Below are 22,638 nucleotides of genomic sequence, written 5' to 3'. Positions count from 1 at the left end.
AATGTAAGATGTTTGCTGATAAATATAGCATCAGCTAGAGTCTGCTGTATTAAAGTCTGCAGACATTTGCAGGTATAGTTGATTACTTTCTGTCCTGAGGACATTGATGGGGCAGCTGTACTGACTGGCAGGCCTCTCCATAGCATTTGTAGTGTGCAGTATTCTGGAGTATGGAATGATAGTGAGGTGCAAATTAAGTTCTTCAATTTTGCGCCTCATCGATCTATGGCGCATTAGGCATCTGTTAAAGAAAATACATCAATTATGCACACTTCCTGTGTTAGAAAAAGTATCCAGTTTGACACTAGTGAATCTGTGGTCTTTGGTGTCGAAATAGAAGATGTGTAAAGAAATGCAGATAAACAAAGATAACCACTATACTGCAGCTGTTAAAAGCAGACCAGAAAAATTGCTTCTGAAGAGTAAGGAAGTACTCAACCCTTCTAAGCAACCCTTCTAAAGCAATCCAGGATTCGTGAACAGTGCTTTGAAATAAATCAAATAGGTGTGGGTTAAAGGAAGGTATCAGAGAAAGCACTGGAGCTAATATTCTATATAATATATATGGAAAATGTCAGTGTTACAGAATATAAGTGGAAGTCAGAACAGAAGTAGAAAGACACTGTTGCTGCAGTAACATAAGATTGCTGGTTTCCTGAAAGGGGTAGAAGAGTGATCTACTACATGCTCGTTGGAAACTTTGACAAAGGAGGATTTAAAACCTTAAGGGCTATCCAGATTTTCTTGGGAGGAGTGCCTAGAACAATGGCACCCTAGTCTAAAGTATTGGCTCAGCCAGTGTAATAATTGCCAGGGTCCTGAATTTCAATGCTAGAGATATAATTTTGGAAAAAGGTCTGAAGGATAGGGTCAGTCACTTCTGAGGGGTCTACCATTATGCTACTACCTCATATCACTCCGTAAGAGTAGAAATCATGGAAGATGTTCAAAGTGAGGTAGATCTAGTCCAGTTGCCAGTAGTAAGTTAGGCATTTCCAGGAGAAAGTCTTTTTGTATCAGATCCATTCCTTCATGCTTCCTCTACAGTGACAGGCAGCCGATCCAGTCATCTAATCATCTTTCGCAGGTCCAGAAAGATTTCTCAGAAAGGTGGTACCTTTATGGTTGCCACTAGCTAATGGGCGACTTCTGGCTCCTCCCTAACCTATGGGGTAAATGTTTCCAGGGACAACCCTACCCACTGTTTCAGCACTTCCTGTTTGCCATACTAAAGAAAATCCCACAGTGCCCCCCTCTCTTTTTTGCTAAACCTCCTCCTCTTGTGTAGAGCCTGTTGCCCCACCCAGATGTGTGGCCTGGGTAATGAGCAGTCCTCTCCAGTCTGGAGAGACTCTTCATAGTAACAAGACTGCTGGATTTGGGCGGCAGCACCACCGAATGTGGAGGTCTAAGTCTGATCCTGCGCCCTGGGACAGCTGTCGGCCTAAACCTTCCGGCCAGCTAGCAGCACCTCACCAGTACCCAAGAGTACAGGCTATTTGTGGCTGCCCTTTGCATGACTTTTAGGATTTCTCAGGGAAACCGCTGTTGAACAGATCATACCCCTTTCTCGCAGTCACACATGTTTCATACAGGCAAAGGGCAAGCAGAAGCAGGACTAGGTTCAATACGTTTTATTGAATCAACTGCATTCAATGTAGTAAGGTATGTATTGCGATTATGATGATGCTACATTGTAATAGAAGCAAAGCAGTGACAAGGAAAGTGAAACATAGGAAAAGTCCCACCATACTGTCACAATAATGGTTCTAGAGTCCCTACTTGCACTACTGATATTCTATACAAGAGCATGGCAGTGTAAGCCCTAATCTGCCTAGCAGGCCCCTTGGAAGGAACCCATCTCCCATACCTGTGGTTGTAGGTAAAGAAGAGGTCTGTTGGTTTTCTGGTAGTCCTCCCACATATAGGAGGAGCAGGCATAGGATCTCACAAAGACAGCATGCAGCTCACGATTGCAAGGAGCTGGACATCCCTTCTAACATAAAGGGGGTAGGGAGGTATTTTATATTAAAACATCAAATGTTCAGAGAAACTGTCCTGATGTGACAACAAGTATATTTCTGTGTATAAAGATTTGGGACGTGATTAACGCTTTGTACCGGCAATAACTAATAAGCTTATCATAGTCAGCCTTGGAGAAAGCACAGAGTGAATGTCGTGCAAAAAATAGCCAAATTCTGCGCTTAAAAACAACTGATAAAACAATAAACATCTTCACTAAACAAAGCTTTTGCTAAAATAATAAAATTAGTAAAATGACATGTATCTAGATGAAAGTGCACATGCTGCAGGCTTAAGCTAAAAAAGGCCAAAATCATGGGCTCATATCCTAGCTAAAGCAACCGTACAGCACTCCTCTGTGGTCACTCAAAACCGGTTCTAAGGGTAGGTTTCCTCCCTTTGGGTTCGGTGTAAACCTGATTATGGGTACTAAAGCTGAAGCATTCCAGTGTCACCTAACATTTGCTTGTGACGATGCAGGCCCCTTTGAAGTTAACTAGGTTCCTGCGCCCACCCCAACAGGTTTTCCTGACAGAGAAAGAAGACACCTCCCTACTCCCAGGTCGTTTTCTCTGCTCTAGAAGCAGTTTTCACACCTAATTTAGGCCAAGAACAGACTGGGCAGTTGCTGAAGAGCTATTACAAATTAGCCTCCAGCAACTTCAGGCATGTTAAAGGTAACTTTCTCAAAGTTACATTTCCAATTTATGTTTTTTTAAAAAGTCCAAATTACCCATAGATTGGATTTTCATTCAGTGTAAAAGTAGGTCTTTGAATACAGTCAATAGTTATAGGATTTCCCAATGTTCTAGTTACAACCTGAACAGTGACAGTGTTGGTTGCGCCATGTTTTGACTGACACCGTGCTGGATGGGTACAGTAGGTGCTGCAGTCCACAAGAGGTATTTAACCTTTTGCGCCATGGTTGTATTTCTGTGCCATATACTGTGGCCTTATAGGAGACTTCAATGTGCCAATCAGATCTTATGTAAATTGTAGCATGTAAATAGCAGCACATCAATGTTAGAGTCAAGTTTGCCACCTGATGAGTCCCCCAAAAATAAAAAATAAAAACCAGGGGAGGGGTTACTCACCCTCAAAGAGGCCACTTTGCAACAGTGAAGACATTGTATTATAATACGTCACTACTGTGGAGGATTTTGCATTTTTTGATAAACTGGTGGAGATAGACCTGCTTATCTTGGAGGTAGTGTTGATGTAGGCTGAAGTTTTAGTTTGTACTTTGAATGGACAGCCATAGGTTTGATTTAAAAATACAGAACGGGAATGAGAAAAGGATTATTTTGTATGATGGGGTTCGTCAAGTTAGTAGATCCATAGTGATAGCAACACCAATTAGATAAAGTATTTTCTTTTTATATAATAATAGTTTTGATATAATTTATTATTTGTTAGAAAGCAGTGATTGTAAAGATAGATTCTAGAAGTACCACCAGAGAGGACACTCTGATCATTGACCATTTTATGCATGTTCTAGCTAGGGAAAGACCAAACTCTGTATACCTACATGGAATTCAAGTGAATGTTTTTCAGAATAAAATGTTTAGAGCAGATGTTTGTACAGTGGTCGAACATGTTTTGAGGTGATAAGGGAACTGGTACTTTTTGTAGCATCAAATTGGAATACACGAGTGGCATGTGCGAGTAAAGTTTTCATCTAAACACCTACAATAAAGGATTAATTAAAAATATGATACTTAAACATGTGAATGCTGCTAATGGATATGCAGCATATACACTCATCTAAATGATTGAGATGTGCTTGTTTGTGTCCTAGCAACAAAGTTCCTGAAAGTGAGAACTTATTCCATTTGTGCTGATAGCTTACCTGAAGCAGCATGGAGCATCGGACAGGAAGGGTAGTGGCAAGATAAAGGAGTTCTGCATCACACAATGTCAAACTTAAGCTTTTTTCATGTGTACCGAGCCAAGGCTGTATGTTAGAAGAAAAGGGCAGGAGCAAGCACTATGAATTGTCCTTTCTAGGTTAGTAGTTGATCCAGAGATATCAGCTTAAGGTTTCCAGTCAAAGATCAGTTTGAGTCATCTCCTGCGATATCATTTCCTGCGATTTCATTTCCTGTTTGAATTGTATATCAAAGAGGCATTAATAAGTGATAAACACATCTGAACACATTAATTTGCTTATTTTTTGTCTCTCCCACTTGCTACTATTTTTGTCCTTTATTTTTGCTTGTTGCAGCCCTAATTCCCTTTGGATCCTCTTCTGGAAGTCCTTGCATGGCTCTTTACTTCTCTGTGAGTTTGGTGCCTTATCTACTTCTACATTAATCTTCGTTTTTACCCAAAGCTATAAGATGGCCAAAAGTGGTTTTTTTTTGCCCCTTGTGGTTTTTTCCTCCTAACTGGGACACTCTTAAGGAGACACTTGACAGTTTTCTCTCTGATAATAGTAAGCACAGGGAGGTACCGTGGCTAATGGAAGAAAGCAGTCCTTCACAAGAGCAGGCCTTAGCCTAATTTAACTTAGCCTCCTGGTTAAGTGTCGGTCTAGACCTCATAGAAACATGATACCGAATATGAGAAGACTTTTGCTTGTTATGAACCATCAAAGAAGAGGACGGGTGCTCAATGGCACCCTTTGATATAGAGGAAAGCTTTTGACATTAAGTTGGTCATGCACGTTTTCAGGTTTGCACTGTATGAGCTTAGGTCACACTTTATAAGCTGGGTTAAAATGATCTGTTCCTCAGCTATGACAAAGATTAATATGAAGAATAAAATTCAGAAATTTCAGAGAACTGGGAATTAGAGAGCTACCCACCAGTAGTACCTATTTCAGCTCTTCTTATTGACTCGATCATGGAGCCCTTGTCATGTAAGCTCAAAAGAAATCTAGTTAAGTGGGGAGTTTGAAATGATAATACCACAGTCATACTTTATATATGTGGGCAGTAGTTGTATTTATTTGAAAAACCCAACTGAATCAGTCCTGTTTCTCCTGAAGGGGAATGTGTGTTGAAAAGACATTTGGTCTAACAACGAATTTGGACGAATCTGTAATCTTTCCTCTTGGAGGATTGTTTAGTAGGCAGAGGAGCGGGTTTTCAGAGCTGATAAACAGGCATCCAGATGGCACCCACTGCATCATATCTAGATTATAATGAGTTTGCTTTATGATCAAGCTTCTTCTACCTGTTCAGTGTCTGATTCTGCTAGTAAGATCAGTAATACTCTCCAGTAATGCTACCCAGATGCCAGTATACACTGCAAGGCAGATTGTGCCCATATAGAATATTTCAGGAACTTGGTCAACTATTAGCTAAGCTAGCATATGCTAGAGCTCGAAGTAGAATGAGGCTAGAAATACTGAAACCTCTTGGAGTGGAGGACCTCGTCATCCCAGGTTTTGTGGGTTATTACCTGATGGCTATACTCCAGTACGTGATAGGGTGGTTTTACGAAGAAATATACCCCAAATATTACCACAAATAGTATAGGTAATGGAGCTGATACTGGCTGTGTTACAAATACATTTATATGCACGCTTTGTGCAAGAGAAATAGCTTTATGGCTTGCCCCTCTTTAAGATGTTCTGGAAGGAATTGGCGATTTCTAAATTAATAGATGGGATATGTGTTATGATGGAGCTCTTGATATTCACATTCGAGTACATGCAATATAAGTTTGAAGTGTTCAGAGACAATTCTTAGAGTATAGTAGCCTCATTAAAGTGGCGTGGGAACCATGGGATATAAACACATCATCCTTTATTTGGGCTCATTTTATTTAGTGTGATTGAAGTCAAATAATGGGATGACGAAAATGAAGTACATCCTTTTAGTTTTCTATGATTTTAGATTCTAAGATCAATCTGCCCTTCATCTAGTCCTCGACATGTGCTAACTGCTGATAAATCTGACCTTATGTGATAAAAACAGATCTAGACTACATTATTTATTAAGCAAAATTGCTTCCTATGCCTGCTAGACCATATATCTGCATCTGCGTGCATGTTGTTTTACATCGGTCGTCCATCACCTTTGTTAGTTCAGTGTTATGTTCGCCTCCCTTGTTCTATCCTGTCTCTCCTAATAACAGAGCAGCCTACAACAGTGCCTCAGCTTTGTATTTCCTCTAGATATGCCTTTTATGCTTTATTGCATCCAACTTGTGGGGGGGACCCTCCTTTAACATTCCTCTTTCAAGATTCCTCTTTCATAAGAATCCTCGACGTGAAAAGCGTGGGATGGAGGAGCACACCCACCTGCCCTTCCAGACACGTTCATGCTTGAAAGTAACTGCAGATACCGAGTAGGCACTAAGATAGAAAAGGTGGCAATCAAAGTGCCTATCTGACTTCACCAGGAAACGTCAAGGATAATTACAATTTCTAAAGCAGTAACTGTTGAACTTAGGTGTAAGAAGTGGCCAGGCAAGCAGTAACACAAATGTGATTTCCTAGGGAATAGCTAGTGACAAAGTGCCATAATTTACAATAGTTGTACACTCGTGGGCCCCGTCTAGGCAGTGAGAATATGTGTTAATTTTCACTCATTCGGTCTTTATTGTCTTTTTTTTAGGAGTTTCTGAAAAAAGAATTTAGTGAAGAAAACATTTTGTTCTGGCAGGCCTGTGAATATTTCAGCCGCATACCTGCTCAGGACAAGAAAGAGGTAAGGCGTATTTTAACACAGATACTTTCTAAAAAATGATCTCAATCAGGCCAAATCAGTAGCATTGCAGCGCAGGTGTATGCAAAAAATATAAATAAAGTGCACCCTTCCTTGATATCCTCGTGATATAATTTACATTTCAGTGTTTGATGAAACTTAATTATCACGAAATGCAAAAAACATCGGTGATAAAATTAAGCTAACTTGATTACAATTTCACTTCAATGCTTCATTAACTTCCACTTCACTTGTTATATAAACCTTTAGCAATCAGTTATCTCAAATGCCTCTACCGATAATATTTCAGTTTGAAATTGTGTATAATTTGTGATTTCCATTCCACACTTATTATAGATATAACATCTTTTGTGTACTCTCCCATGGTAATATCGGAATATATATCAATGTAGTGGAATAGAAACGTTTTACGCTTTCAAGAAATTAGGCTCGATAGGATGCCACATTGTACTGTAAAGATTCTGTTGTGATTACAGCGCCCAGTGAATCATGTTTTTTCAGTACTGTATGATGATTATTGCAGAGAATTTAGGTAAAAATGTGGGTACCCATGAAACCGGAGTGGTATGGGCCTTTCTTTTGTTGTTAAAAGCGAGCCCTTGGCAAAGAGGTGACCCAATCAATATATCTCTGTATTTTTCATTACACTTCCCCCTCCTCAGCGAAAGAGCTTTGTTATTGGCCTCATCGCAATCCAAAGTGCCCCAGTAGGGGTGTAACGCAGGCCTCTGCTGCAGAGTGGGGCCCTTTTAAGTTGAAGGTCAGTGAATATTTGCAAAATATAGGTAACTTGGGGAACCCCATAATTTTGCCTTACGCCACTGCGGCCCAGCGAGCCTTAGCAATATCATTTTTCATGTGGCTGCATCACCTAGTAATAAGTGATGTTGTCGACATCCACGATGGATCTCTTTGTGCTGCGGATGGCAGGACTGGAGGCCCCTTCACCATATGTCGTCCTCTTTGAATCAAATGGGAGATTGCTGAATCTTAACGCCCCAATGGAGGATCGTAAACATCTGGTTGTTGCCGCTTAAAACTCTTTACAAGTTGAAAAAGAAAAAGCAGACATATTTTATAAATGCTTCCAACTATGCTAATACTAAAATGTATCGTCTCGTAGACTAAATGAAAGCAATAAGTGTATAAATTAACTCTGAGTTGTATCCTAGTTGTAAGCATTCCCTGTCTGTCAGAGTGGCTCAGTGATTAAGATTGCACAGTCCCAACCAGACAACGCCTCTTCCATTTTTTTTTTTTCTTTCAGGTCTTTTTTTTTAGGTCTGGCTGAGAGACCACTTTAGGTATTTTGCTAGTATCATGTATTAAAAAAAAATCACTGAATAAAAATTACATCCATATAGACGCGCATATCTATCTATCTACCTCTGCTGCCAGACCAGTAAGAAGAATCATCAATAATTCCTTAACTACAGGAATCTTTCCCGAAGACCTTAAAAAGGTATACATACTCCCATTATTAAAGAACATAAACCTGGTTCCGTGTGACCCCCAACTACTACAGACCGATTACAAATGGACCTTTCCTGGGAAAACTAATAGAAGGAGCAGCTTTCACCCAGATGTCACAGTTCATTGAAGGTAACTCCATACTTTCAGACTACCAAACTAGATTCCACCCTGGAAGAGGCACTGCTACCCTCATCGCCATCTGGAATGATCTTAAAAACACAATAGACCAAAACGGAGTTGCTGCACTACTTCCCCTGGACCTCTCAGCTGCCTTTGCCACAGTTGACTGATACCCTGATACAAAATCTCTACGAAGCCAGCATAAAGGTGGCTGCTCTTGACTGGATCACATCCTACCTTCAAAACAGAACAAATGTCATCCATACTCTCCCTTTCTTAGTCCGAACCTTACGTCATAAAAGCAGGTGTCCCTCAGGGCTCAATCATCTCACCCATGCTTTTCAACATCCTCTTGATGTCATTACCTGCCATGATCAGTGAATTTCAACTCACATGCTACAAATATGCAGATGACATACAAATGCTCCTTAAACTGGAATGCCCCAAAGACATTGGACAACCAAAAATCTTCAATTGCGTCAGAGCCATTGGTCAGTGGATATCATGGAGCCATGTCAAACTGAATGCTTCAAAAACAGAAATACTCACATGCGGCGATCGGAAGAATTATGACCCACTCTGCGCATGGCCTGACCTGACGATCTGGGACCACCTCCTAAAGTATCTGTGGAAGTTAGAAACCTTGCATTTACCATGGACTTCAAGTTAACAATGAATGCTCAAGTGGATAAATTAGCAAGATTAACCTTCATCATCATAAAAACGCTTCAACGCATCTTCCCCCCACCTCAGATTTCCACAGAAGGTGCAGGCTACTATCTCTCTTGTACTATCTAAAGTGAATTACACCAATGGCCTCCTCCATAGGTCATCTCTATCTACTATAAAAAAAATTACAACGCATTCAGAACTCAGCTGCCAGGCTACTCGTACATGTAACGCCACAAGCCCACATCTCCTCTGCCTTGCAGGCCCTACATTGGTTACCGGTTGCCAGAAGATCCACCTTCAAGCTGCTTTGTATCACCTACAAAGCAATACATGGAACAGGACTGCATTTCATTAGGAATAAAATAATAGAATACATTGAAAAAAGAAACCTTCGCTCAAGATTGGCACCCGCCTTAAAACACCAGTATACAAGAAAAAGACAATAGGTGGTACATTTTTCTCTGTTCAAGTGGCTAAACTATGGATTTAATTGCCCCCAAATATAAGATCCACATATGACTGTCTTATCTTCAATACACTACTCAAGAGTTGGCTCTTTTCTACATAACCACCATACTCAAACAGCAATTGACTGCATGTCCCTGTGTATTCAGACATTTATAATTTCATTATATGTATATATCTAGGTATGTGTATTTCTTTGTACAAGTTGGTATAATAACTATTTTATCATAAAATATATACATACTCTTTACGCCTGTTTTAACAAGTGTATATTTTACTTCAGGTTAAATGTATATGTGTAGATGTTTGTATTAGTATATATATTTTGTATATGTGTATGTAAAAATGTGTATGTTAATGAAAACCAACACGAGAGAGAGTGAGAAGAGAAGTGCCTGCTTAGCTTCCCAAAAATATCATAATCAGCTCAACAAAAGCAGGTACATAATCCTTAAATATAGTCTGTTTTTTTGTGTTCCTAGATAAATCTTTTCATTCTTGTAATGACCCCTCACCCACCAATCTAGCTGTTGGTATGCTTCATCATCAGGGTCACACCCCGGGTGCCTAGTGCCTCCTAGTTGTGCTTCCATGCCTGATTACAATGGAGAGGGTCAAAGATTTTGGTGTAAGTGCACCTAAAATATGATATGTGTATAAACTAGAAACAGTGTGGTATTAAAATTGCCCATAGGGCGCCCTTGTACTAATGTACCTTTTTAATACTGGTGCTCTCTGGCAATATTAAAAACTACGTGTGATATACTTGGAGCTATAATGTGCTTCTACATCTAATTTAAGGTCGACATATTTCAGGCATTGATCTATGTGTCCCAAAGGGGTCAAATTGGTTTTCTTCAGGACCTATTTTATATTTTCCATCAACTCACTAAGACTGATGCTAGTATAATATTCCTGTTGCTGCTGACCCCCAAAACATACGTGACTCTGATACAGAGTCAGAGGAGCGTCCTGAAGAGGAGTTTGATTGGGGAGGATCTGACAATCTTTATGGCTACACCAACCTTCTTGATGAGGCTGAAGGCAACTTATATGAAGAACTTACAGATGCCAGTGGTCTGGACACCTTCCCAGACATTGGCCTGGTTTCTCCTCCTAGTGTGGCTGTGGAGGAAGGGGCTTCATTTGCTCTGATGGTGAGGAAACGTGGCTGAGGTCCTGGTCCATACACTGCCCTTGGTGGCAGTCAAGAGATTCTTCAGCCGCGAGGTCCCCTCACAGAACCTCTCCTAACTTTTAACAAAGTCCTTACTGATGTTCTGCTCGGGCATGGGCCAAGCCCTGCACAGAGACGCATGTGCACAGGACAATTCCCTGCCACTATCGCCCTGCTCCTGGGGACTCAACTTTCTTCACACAGTACCCCACCCCAGAATGCCTCCTTCTCCACCTCCAGAATTAATCCTTGCCCATTTCCCTACCACACCACCAGATAGAGAATCCAGGAGGCTTGATACTTTTGGCACGAGGATGTTCTCTTCTGCCAGCCTTGCATTGTGGTTGGTAAGTGCCATGTGCCTTTTGGGCCAATACACCCACAAATTTTAGTATTTGGTTGTGGAAGTACTGCCTATGGACTTGGAGGAGGCCAGAGCCATACTAGCACAAACTATTACAAATGGCAGAGACGCAGCAAAGTTTACCATTCACTGCGGACTGGATATGACTGACTTGTTAGGCAGAGCCATTGTGTTGTCCATGGCACTCGGATGTTACGTGGGGCTGAGGTGTACTGGCTTTCCAGGTGAGCAGAGGTCCAGGTAGGTCGTCTGTGTGCGATGCTCCACGAACCTCAGTGAGCTGAACGCTACCCTCTGCCTATGACCTCTGGAGCCCTGTCAAGACTTTCTATGGGGCTGGACATTCACACGTCAGAAGTTTCTAAATGGTACTATCAAATTAGTTTAATTTTCAAAGGCTGATCATTAATAGAGCTCACTTGTTGCACTTGCAGTGGTAACCATTAGTGTACCACCCCTTTGACGTTAGTGGTTCCTACCTAGGGAACTCTTATTCACTTGTGGTCCTGAAGAAGCTCTGTGGATCCGATTCTCCTAGACCGCTGAGCGTGAAACATGTCGACCTTTACTCACTTTTGATTTTTATGGATACGTGGGTTCATTACCTTCCCAAAGTTGCCCTCAATGCCTTTGTGGTGGCTTTTTAATCCCTCCAGGAGTACTGTGTAATGAAATGTTTTTTTTAGGTAACCCCTAGACGGTTTTAGGTATTCACTTCTCTTTTCACTTACATTTAGTTCTGCACATTTGACCTCACATTTTAGGACATCCTCACACTAATAGACTTCACAATACTGCGTCTGATAAAAGGATCTCTGCTAAAGTGACCCTTTGTGGGGCCTGTAGGGCATTGTAGTGCCAGTCCTATGAGGAGCAACCTGATGATGAAGCATGACATCCCTTTTGGGATGTGTGAGGGCTCAAAAAATTAAGGGAACAATTTCCCTACTGTTTGACCTGCGTGAGTGTGTAGCCTTCTAGGATCTTCTCTGTTATGAACAGTATCCCTTCATTTGTGATTAATGGCACTCAGATGCCAAGGCGAGGTGCACTGGTTTCTCGGGGATGTCCAGACATCCTTCATGGACATGCCCTTCGATGCCAACTGCCTCTTCGGCAACAATGTAGACTCAGAACTTGCGCGCTTTAAGGGCAGCTGAGTCACTACCAGATCTTTGGGCCTTTCGATGCCAACCCGATCCGCCTTTCACCTCTTCAGTTACTCTAGGTATGGGCTACCAGCTGTCCCCATTTCTGCTCAGCCACAGAGGGCAAGAGGCTCCTGGTCCTTTTGTGGCTAAGGACCCAGTTCCCACAATCCTCATGGGACACACAGACACAGGTTTAACCAGTATGCTGCCCCCTGCTTCCGGCAGTCATAGCCTCAAATCCATTTTAGTTTGCTATCGTAACATCACAGGCACCCAGTGGGAGGCACAATCTGACATCACCTTCCCTGCTGTCAGTTCTTAACATTGGACAAGTGAGTACTTCAAAATAGTCAGCGGAGTTACTTCATCCCTTTCTTAGAAACCCCACTGCCTATGCCACCTTTTCCAGGCAGGCTGACGGAGGATCACCTCTTCTTGCTATGTCAGGAAAGGCAGGCTGTTTTTGGCAAAAGGAGCATTGAGATGGGTGCTCGAATCAGAAGTATTTTGTGGTTGCTATTCCTGCTACCTTCTGGTGACCAAAAAGGATGGAGGCCTTTGTCCTATTATAGACCTGCACCTTCTCAGCTTCTCTCTGAACAAGGCGAAATTCAGACTGCTTGTGTTTGCTCAGGACTACCCTGGATCATGGAGACTGGATGGTAGTTTTGGACTTGCAGGATGTCTATTTCTATATCCTCATCCTGCCTTCCTACAGGCGTTATCTGAGTTTGATGGTGGGCGACGAGCATTTTCAGTTTGCTGTGCTCACTTTTGGCCTCTCCAGTGCCCCTTCAGTGTTGACCAAAGTGATGGTGCTGGTCGCAGCACACCTATGAAACTCAGGAGTTCCAGTGTTCCCCTACCTGGATGATTGGCTGTTGAAGACGGCCTTGTCCCAGGCAGTCATCTCCCACTTCCAAATTATGGCATACCTCCTGTATTCCTTAGTTTTCACTATCAAGATACAAAAGACACTCTAGACTCCCTTTCAGATGCTCCCTTTCATCAGCTTTTCTGGATACAGTGTAGTTTATATCTGTCCGTAGATTCCTTACCAACCCTATTGTCCTCCCTGCTGTGCGAACGGATTTCTCCATCTAGGGTGACGCTTGTAAGGTCCTTAGTGTCCGCACATTGGTACATCAGCAAACTTCATGGCTTTTTTCTTCTGGTGCGGAAATGTCACGAAAAGTAACTGATGTTTGCGCCTACATACGCACCTCGCAGATCACTTTTGCCGTGGACATGAAGTATAGCCAATCAACGCCACCTACCGGCACGCAGAGCTACTAAAGATTTTCCAGATCCATTCTGATGCCTGGGGAATATTCTGAGGTAAGGATTCTGCAGCAGGTGCCGTTTCTTAAATAAAAAGCATGGATTTACATCTGGAGTATCCCTATATTTTGAACACTAGAGGAATTAATTTTTGGTTCCAGATGCCTCACTGAAATAGGTGGCTTGCAAAGTATTAAACTTAATCTAAAGATCTGCTCTAGTGAAACCTTTCATCGAAAAACCAAGACTCTTCCATGTGCAGCTCGCTGCCATATCTCTGGAACTGGTACTCGTACCTTTTCTTGCACAGCTCCCACAAGCATGTTGGTGTGAAGGAACGTGTAGAATTATACAAAGATTGATTAAATATACAAATGATGGAGCAGTAGTGAAAGGATTAGACAAGCCAGAGGTATAGGATTGAGAGAGAAGAAACTATGGTGTATACACAGAGTTAAAAGTTTGACTGTCATTTTAGTAAAGCATGTAAAAATGAGGAAAAACCAGTGAAGCCGGCTCTAACAAACCTTTAATGTCAAAGTAGTTCCTCGTTCATATCACCTTGAATAGTGTACACCAGCCTGTGAAACACAACTTGGTGAAAGCCAGTCCTCGTGAAAATCATAGTTCAGTTAGTTTGCTTTCTCATAATTCCTTCTTGGGCCCTTTCCAGGCGGTTGGTACCCAGGAGCAGACCTTTTTTATTCCCTTTTAAACTATTAGATGGGTCCATACCCCTCACTCCAATTTCTGAGTCCTGCTTTTCCCTTTCATGCTCTTCCTCCTCTGATGGCCTTCCTTTTCATGTGCTTGCAGTTTTGGAACATTTCTCTGTGGGCCCCACTGGCCCAAGCCCCCTCTGGTCTTCTCCTTGTCCTCTCTCCTCTTCTTGGTTTTGTACCCCGCTTTCCTTGTTATTTTATTATCTGCAACCTTGTTGTTGTGCCCCGGTATCCTGTCTCCCACTCTCTCTCATACCTTTTCTAAAAAAATAAAAAAATAAAAAATTGCAGCATCACATCTTCTGATGTATACTGGACATTTATTTATTCCTGGATCTCATTTATTTTGCTACAGAAATCTTCTGATTTAACTGAATACTTTTCACCAGTTCGTATTTACTCGAGTAGGAGATTCACTAACCTGGTGTTTTCATATTGATGTTTTCCATTTTACATTTTCTGGAAAATTAGGTAGCACTACTGCTTTTAGTAAGAGATGTTCCTTAAGAAATGTTCTTGTTAAAATATTTCTGACAACCAGAGTTACCATGCATATATTTTGTGGTCTGATTTGCACATTGTGTTAAAATAAAAAAGTGACTTTTGTTTTGTAGCTTTCATTTCGTGCTCGGGAAATATTCAGCAAGTATTTATGCAGCAAAGCAACAACACCAGTTAACATTGACAGCCAAGCTCAGCTGGCTGATGATATCCTGAACGCACCTCATCCAGACATGTTCAAGGAACAGCAGCTTCAGGTAATTAATGAAAATTGAACTGTTGTATTCCCTGTACCATTCTCAAGTATCTGCATAGTCGTGGAATAATCGAATGTGGGAACACCTGTATTTCTTGTTCAGATTGACTACAAATTAATTACAGCATGTACCAGCAACACCTCAAATGGGGAGCATGCAGGTGTTTTCCTCTAGCAGAGCATAGGCTATGTAGCCTATGAAAACAAGCAGCAATCTAGTTATCAATGTATCATTGCATTTGTTTAAACAATAAGAATGGTTCTCTTAATCTTGTTCCCCATCCCTAAAGATTAACTCATTGAGTTTGTCAGAATAATTGTAGTAGCTAGTCTTTCTGTGTTAACCTTGTTTTAATTACTTTAATTAGCAGCATGCACCCCGTATGAGCTAGCTGGATTTGCTTTCAGGGATCCATTTGAATTTATTGAATTCAGATTGCTTCAGTCTGGGTTGTTTTTTCAGAAATGCAGTTGGTTGTCTTGAAAAGTCAATAGTGATATCCAAATCTGTTAAAACTCGGGTTTTCCCCAGGTTTCTAAGATATTCGTTTAAATTCACTTCAGTTGGACTTTGACTAATTTGTGATGGTATGTTGAGCGTAAATGGTCATTGTGAGTGATGATTTTCCATTGGTATTGACACCTATCAGGCTAACAGATTAACATTTTCTCTATTTCATATACTTGATTTGACTAAGCAAACGCATTCCTTTATTTGCAACGGTTGATAGAATTACTAGAGTACTCCAGTGTGATGTGCTACTAATGGCATGATAAAGGAAAAGGTGGAATAGTGTAATTGGTTATGGAAATATACATTGTCTGGGAAAAGTGAACATCTTAGGGGAGAAATTATATGGGGCAGCAAGATGTTGAGCATGAAGCAGATGTATTTGAGAGGCTGTGCGTAATAGAGGCAGAGACGAAAAGCAGAATGAGAGGCTACCGGTAGAGCATTGACTATGTCATAGATTTGTTTGAAAACAAAACTGAGATTGCAGAAAAGAAGGGGAGGTACCAAAGGGTAATGAGGTACAGTTGAATAGTTGAAATGACTGTTGAATAGCTGTGTTAGAGAGATCAGAGAGGGGGCGAGTAAGTAATGGGGAAGGGAAATGCAGCAAACCCCAGGTGGAATCACATGACTGGGCTGCACAGGAGAGGTCTCAGGTGGGTGTAGTTTCAGACACTCGCAAGTCCTGGAGGAGAGGATCCGGTGAAAAGGAGCAACTGGACTTCTCCCGTAGAAAACAGTGTATAACTGAATCCAGGTTTTCCTGACTACCATGCTGTGCACTATGGGATTTGCAATCCCAGGAAGCAAATGTAATACTACAAATGCATACCATAGCGAAAAGCGAAACAAACAGGAGTCAGCAAGGGACTCTAGAAAAGTGTTCAAGGTGATTCCCGACAGACCCTTTACAGCACCCCCTAGAAATGGTACGACAGAGTCGTAACAACACCTCAATGGCGAAACAATATCTAGGTTAAGCAAACTGCAATGTTTCTTGATTGATAAACCTCAAATTGTGAAGAATGGGATTAATACACAAGGAATTGTATCTTTCTGAGAGGAGTTTATACCTTTTTGAGTCTTACCTAAGCTGTGGACATAATGGCGTTTTCACTGTTTATGTGGAAATACACAGCTGTGAGAGTGAGTGGTGAATACTGCCCTCTAGAGTAGTGGCATTATGTTTCTCTTCCAGGGGATCCTCATCAATAGTCATAAACATTGAATATTCCCGCCCTTGTGCGGGGACCCCGGAGCATATATAAAATATATACACATTATACATGTGTAACAAACAGTCATGCAGGCTATCATGTTAAAAACAGGCTAAAATGCTTTATTTCTATGAAGTTTTTTTTTATTTTTTTTTATTAAATACTACAATAGAGCCTAAATAAGTACCCAAGCTCCTAAAACTAGGCTTGGGGAAGTAAGCAGTAGCAAACTCTAGTGAAAAAATAGAGAAAACTGCATTGAAAAACAATGAAGCATTCTTAGCCAATAGGCTGCATGTAGGTTAACACAGGAGAACCATAAAAACTTTGGCACTGTGCCTTTAAGACCCTGAGCACCTCCAGTATCCCACCATGCCTCAGGGGTGAAGGAAAGGTGACAGTTGGTTCACAGTTAGGTCAGTTCTTTTTTCCGGCTTCTTCTGAGAGGATCCTGGAGTATTGAGCTCTCAGTTTTTCTGAGTTTTCCTCAGAAAAATTCTTTAAAAAAGCGTTTTTTCACTTTTCACTCGACAAGTAACATCTTTGTCTGAGCTAGGAAGGTTTTTTCTGACAGAAAAATGCCTTCTCTTTTTGTCAAATGCCCTGCTTGTGGGAAGAAGGCCCAGTCAGATCCCCACTCTCTGTGCATAGTGTGCCTGCCTCAGAGTCACTGCCCTGACACTTGTAAGTACTGTAAGAACATGTCTAGGAGGACTCTGAAAGACAGAGAGAAGATCCGACTTCATGGGCTTCAGGAGAGGAAAAGAACATCGTCCTCCTCACTCCCCAGGCATCCAGAAGGCCATTCTCAGGAGAGAATGGCCCGGTCGACGTCGACATGTAGGAAAATACCTGTTTGTTCACCGTCGACGTCGTCGCTACCACCGTCCCACCGGCATAGATCGCCGTCGACGGCGACGCACCCGACGTCGAAGGGAACGGCGTTGAGGGAACATCAGAGCAGGGGCAGGTCTCCGTCGACGGCAGCCCGCCGATCGACGTCGAGCCATCGCTGGCATGCCCGGTCGCCGCCAAAGGCTGTGCGCCCCCCGACGTCAGGACACACGGCGTCGAGATCTCCACGACGGCACGAGAAACATCCGCCGTCAACCTCCCATCGCTCCACGTCGAGGCACACGACGGCGAGCAGGTCGAGGTCCAAGGAACGCCGTTCGACGTCAAGGCAATCAACGTCGAGGCAATCAACGTCGAGGCAGGACCGACCGACTGGGCGTCCTTCGACGTCGAAACAGCCATCGACGTCGACGCAGGTTTTACCTGTCCAACAGGGAGCAGAACATCGCCCCTCGCCAGACAAGGCTCCGTCTCCAGTGGTCTCCATACCGAGCGACTCTTCTCGGTCAAGAGCATCTCCTGGGCATGTCTCGCCCATCAACCTATCTCCGAGATGGCTGGAGAGCCTCAACAGACCAGCGGCCTCCCCACATTCGCAATATTCGCGAATGTATTCACCCACTGCTTCCCCGCCAAGAACGCCATCGCCGACAGCCGGGGCAGAACGGGCTCGTTCAGCTCCTCGACAGCCGACCGCGAGGTCTAGGCGCTCGGCTACAGCGTCCCGCAGCAGATCTCGCTCTCAACGGAGATCCAGGTCGCGCTCAAGAAGATCACCCTCTTGGTCTTCATCAGGTTCTTCTGTCGGGCGTTACTCACCTACTCTTACAGATTCACCACCTGCTAGAGTCTCACCAGTGGATGACATAACCACTTTCAACGAGGTGTTGCTAAGAGGAGCGCAGAAACTCAATATAGAGGTTCCAGAACCGTCTACCTCCTCATCAATCATCTTTGAGACGCTACAACAGAGATCAGCGTCGAAAAAGTTGCTGCCTCTAGTGCCTGGTTTGTTGCAGCCGACCATGGACACTTTTCTGGCCCCAGCCTCGCTTAAGTCTGCCCCGGCTCGGATTCTTAAAAAGTACAAGGCTCCAGAGCAAGACCCTTTATTCCTTAGGAAGGATCCGCCACCAGACTCAGTAATCATAGCTGCCGCCCGAAAGACCCACTCGGTGGCATCTTCATCCACGGTACCCCCGGATAAAGAGAGCAGGCATTTAGACTCTCTGGGAAGAAAGATGTGCGGGACAGCGGCTTCAGCAATGAAGGTCTCTAGTGCGTCTGCGCTCCTGGGCAGGTACGATCGTTCTCTGTGGGATTCCCTCAGTAGATTTACAGAAAAACTGCCCAGAGAAGACAGCCAAGATTTCCAAGAGATTCTACAGGAAGGATGCCTGGTATCTAACCAAGTTATCAGCACGGCAGCGGATGGGGCGGATTTGGCGGCTCATGGGTACGCACATGGTATCTGTGCGAGGAGATCTTCCTGGCTGAGGCTCACTGGCTTGAAACAGGAGGCACAACAACGTATCCTGAATCTCCCATTTGCCGGGAATTCTCTATTCGGTGCCCATGCAGACGAAGAGATGGCCCGCATGAAGACCGAGGTGGATACCATGAAGGTGGTAGGCCTCGAAAGAAGGAAAGATTTCAGGCGGAGGTACAGACCGTACGATAGACGCCCTTTCCAACAGAGGGTTCAAACCCCTCATTGGTCGCAAAGGTCTCAGCAACGACAGGGACGCCCTCTGTTTCAGCGAAGAAACACAAGGGAGCGAGGGTCAAGCAGACCTCAACAGTCCACTCCAAAAGCACCCACTAGGCAATGAAGTCTCGCCTCCCTCGACACTGTACACCACTCCGGTGGGGGGAAGTATTATTGCTCATCTTCACGAGTGGCACTCTATCACAAGAGACAAATGGGTGCTCAATATTGTCGAACATGGCTATTCTCTCCTTTTCAAGCAGCCTCCACCACACTTGCCACCAACCAAACACAATCCGGCTCATCTCACCTTGCTACGCAAGGAGGCTCTCGCCCTCCTAAGAAAGAATGCCATAGAAAGGGTTCCACCTGCCCACAGAGGAAAGGGGGTCTACTCCCGTTACTTTCTAGTAGCAAAGAAGGGTCAAGAGGGCGTTTTCAGGCCAATCCTGGATCTAAGACTGCTGAACAAACACATAAGAAAGCAGAAGTTCAGAATGCTAGCGCTTCACCAAATTTTCCCTCAACTGCATCAGGGAGACTGGATGTGCTCCATCGACCTGCAGGATGCGTATTTCCACATCCCAATAGCTCCAAAGCATCGAAAATTCCTGCGCTTTCGAGTAGCGTTACAGCATTACCAGTTCAGGGTTCTACCCTTTGGCCTGAAATCTGCTCCAAGAGTTTTCTCGAAATGTATGGCAGTGGTGGCGGCGCATCTACGAAGACAAAGGATATACATATATCCATACCTAGACGACTGGCTACTAAAGGCTTCTTCTCCGGAGCAGGCGAGAAGCCATCGGGACATTGTACTAGGAGTTTGCGAAGCTCTAGGTCTTCAGGTCAATTACCAGAAGTCAACCTTGACTCCAACGCAGAGTCTTCACTACCTAGGAGCTATCATAAACACAGAACTACAAAAAGTGTATCCTTCGGAGGAACGACTGTCCTCAATAAACAAGAAGTGCCAGGACCTGTTGAGAGCCAGCGCACCTACGGCACGTCAGGTGACATCACTACTGGGCTCCATGGCATCGTGCATCTTTATTGTCCCAAATGCCAGACTCCACATGAGACCCCTCCAAGAGGCATTGGAGGCCAATTGGAGCCAAAGAACAGGTCGCTGGGAAGACACAATGCGGCTACCGGAGGTAGCACTTCAGTCATTGAGATGGTGGATGCACAGACCTCACCTGTCAGTGGGCGCTCCGTTTCACCAGGTACTTCCATCCGACACTCTGGTAACGGATGCGTCTCTTCAGGGATGGGGGGCTCATCTGGGTCCTTTTCAAGCGCAGGGTCTGTGGTCAGACAAGGAGAAGCAGTACCACATCAATCTGCTAGAACTCAGAGCGGTCCATCTAGCTCTCAAGTCTTTCACACCGCTAATTCAGGGGAAAACTCTATTGATACAGACGGACAATACAACCACGATGTATTACTTGAACAAACAAGGGGGAATGAGATCCCTACCCCTTTCACGAGAGTCCCAAGCGATATGGCATTGGCTCCTGGCCAGAGGAATGTCAATCACAGCAGTTCACCTACCAGGTCAGCAGAACGTAGAAGCAGACTTTCTAAGCAGACACCTGGAGGACGTTCACGATTGGGTCCTGCACGACGAAGTCGCAGAATACATCTTCGCGCAATGGGGTCGGCCTCAACTGGACCTCTTCGCAGACGATGTAAACAGGAAATGCCCAGACTTCGCATCCAGGTTCTACCGTCCGGGATCTCGAGGGAATGCCCTGTTGATCGACTGGTCAGGGACATTTCTTTACGCTTTTCCGCTGATTCCCCTCATTCCGGCAGTGATCAGCAAACTTTACGGATCCAGGACCAGAATGATTCTTATAGCGCCACAATGGCCTCGACAATTCTGGTACACGGATCTCCTCAACCTGTCGGAAAAACCTCACAGGAGGCTGCCGTGCAGACCGGATCTTCTGAGCAGAATGGAGGGCAGGATTCTGCATCCCAACCTACCCTCTCTGAGCTTAACAGCATGGCTCCTGAATTCCTGCAGTATGGGCACCTAGGACTCTCGCAGGAGTGCATGAACATCTTGAAAGAGTCCAAACGGCCTTCCACGCGGCGTTCCTACGCTTTTAAGTGGAAGAGATTCTACATATGGTGCTGTCAGCAAGGCCATAATCCCATACGGGCGCAGGAGGACGTCATACTGTCCTATTTGCTTCACCTAGCGAAATCCGGTCTGCAGGTATCATCTATTAAGGTACATTTGTCTGCTATTACTGCCTATCGCAAGTCACCTTCTCAGGAATCCTTCTTTACGAAACCTGTAGTCAAGGATTTCTTAGAAGGTTTGAAGAAAGTTTTTCCGCCAATTCGGAGGCCTTCTCCTCTGTGGGAACTGAACATAGTCCTAGCAAAACTTATGGGCCCTCCTTTCGAGCCTATCCATAAGGCCTCCTTACAACACCTTACGTGGAAAACGGCTTTTCTGGTGGCCATTACTTCAGCGAGGAGGGTCAGTGAGATCCAGGCCTTGTCTGCAAAAGAACCGTACACGGTTTTTCATGACAATAGAGTAGTTCTACGAACTCACCCATCTTTCCTTCCGAAGGTGGTGTCAGAATTCCATATTAATCAGACCATAACTTTACCGACGTTCTTTCCCAATCCGGAAACTCCGGCTGAGAAAGCATTGCACTCATTAGACTTGAAAAGAGTGCTCAAATTTTATCTGGACAAGACAAAATCGATTAGACACTCTAACCGCTTGTTTGTGAACTATGGTCATTTAAGGACAGGAGAAGCAGCATCTAAGCGAACAATATCAAGATGGATAGTTTCTTGTATTGTTAATACTTACCAGCTAGCTAATAGACAATTGCTAGCGCGGCCTAGAGCGCATTCCACAAGGGGAAAAGCGGCTACTGCTGCTCTCCTTAACAATGTTCCTATATCTGAGATTTGTAAGGCTGCTACATGGAAGTCTGTCCATACTTTTACAAGACATTATTGTTTAGACTCAGATGCAAGAGCGGATGCCCAAGTGGGGCAGGCCTCTCTAAGGAATTTATTTGCGTAAGACATGTCTATTCCTGCACTTCTATCGGACAGTCCGCTGGGTTTAGGGATGGGCTTGCTAATCTATTCAATGTTTATGACTATTGATGAGGATCCCCTGGAAGAGAAGGATAAGTTACTTACCTGTAAATCCTAGTTCTCTTCCAGGGGTATCCTCATCAAAGTCATAAACAACCCACCCTCCTCCCCGGACACACATCTACTGGAAGTGCAGGACAGACAGTATTTTGATTCAATTATACAAATTGTCACCGTAAAAAGAACTGACCTAACTGTGAACCAACTGTCACCTTTCCTTCACCCCTGAGGCATGGTGGGATACTGGAGGTGCTCAGGGTCTTAAAGGCACAGTGCCAAAGTTTTTATGGTTCTCCTGTGTTAACCTACATGCAGCCTATTGGCTAAGA

General features: G+C 43.7%; 1 protein-coding gene across 1 annotated transcript in view; it reads left to right on the top strand.

The window, feature by feature from the left end:
• Nucleotides 1–22,638, top strand: part of RGS12 (regulator of G protein signaling 12) — a 442,017-nt gene that overhangs the window by 249,201 nt on the left and 170,178 nt on the right. Inside the window, exons 6-7 of the mRNA XM_069203485.1 lie at nucleotides 6,588–6,680; nucleotides 14,738–14,881. Coding sequence (XP_069059586.1) covers nucleotides 6,588–6,680; nucleotides 14,738–14,881 — 237 coding nt within the window. The remainder of the gene's footprint in view (nucleotides 1–6,587; nucleotides 6,681–14,737; nucleotides 14,882–22,638) is intronic.

This window comes from Pleurodeles waltl, chromosome 1_2 (genome assembly GCF_031143425.1).
Source record: "Pleurodeles waltl isolate 20211129_DDA chromosome 1_2, aPleWal1.hap1.20221129, whole genome shotgun sequence".
Lineage (NCBI taxonomy): Eukaryota > Metazoa > Chordata > Amphibia > Caudata > Salamandridae > Pleurodeles > Pleurodeles waltl.
This window is presented reverse-complemented; position numbering and strand designations above follow the sequence as displayed.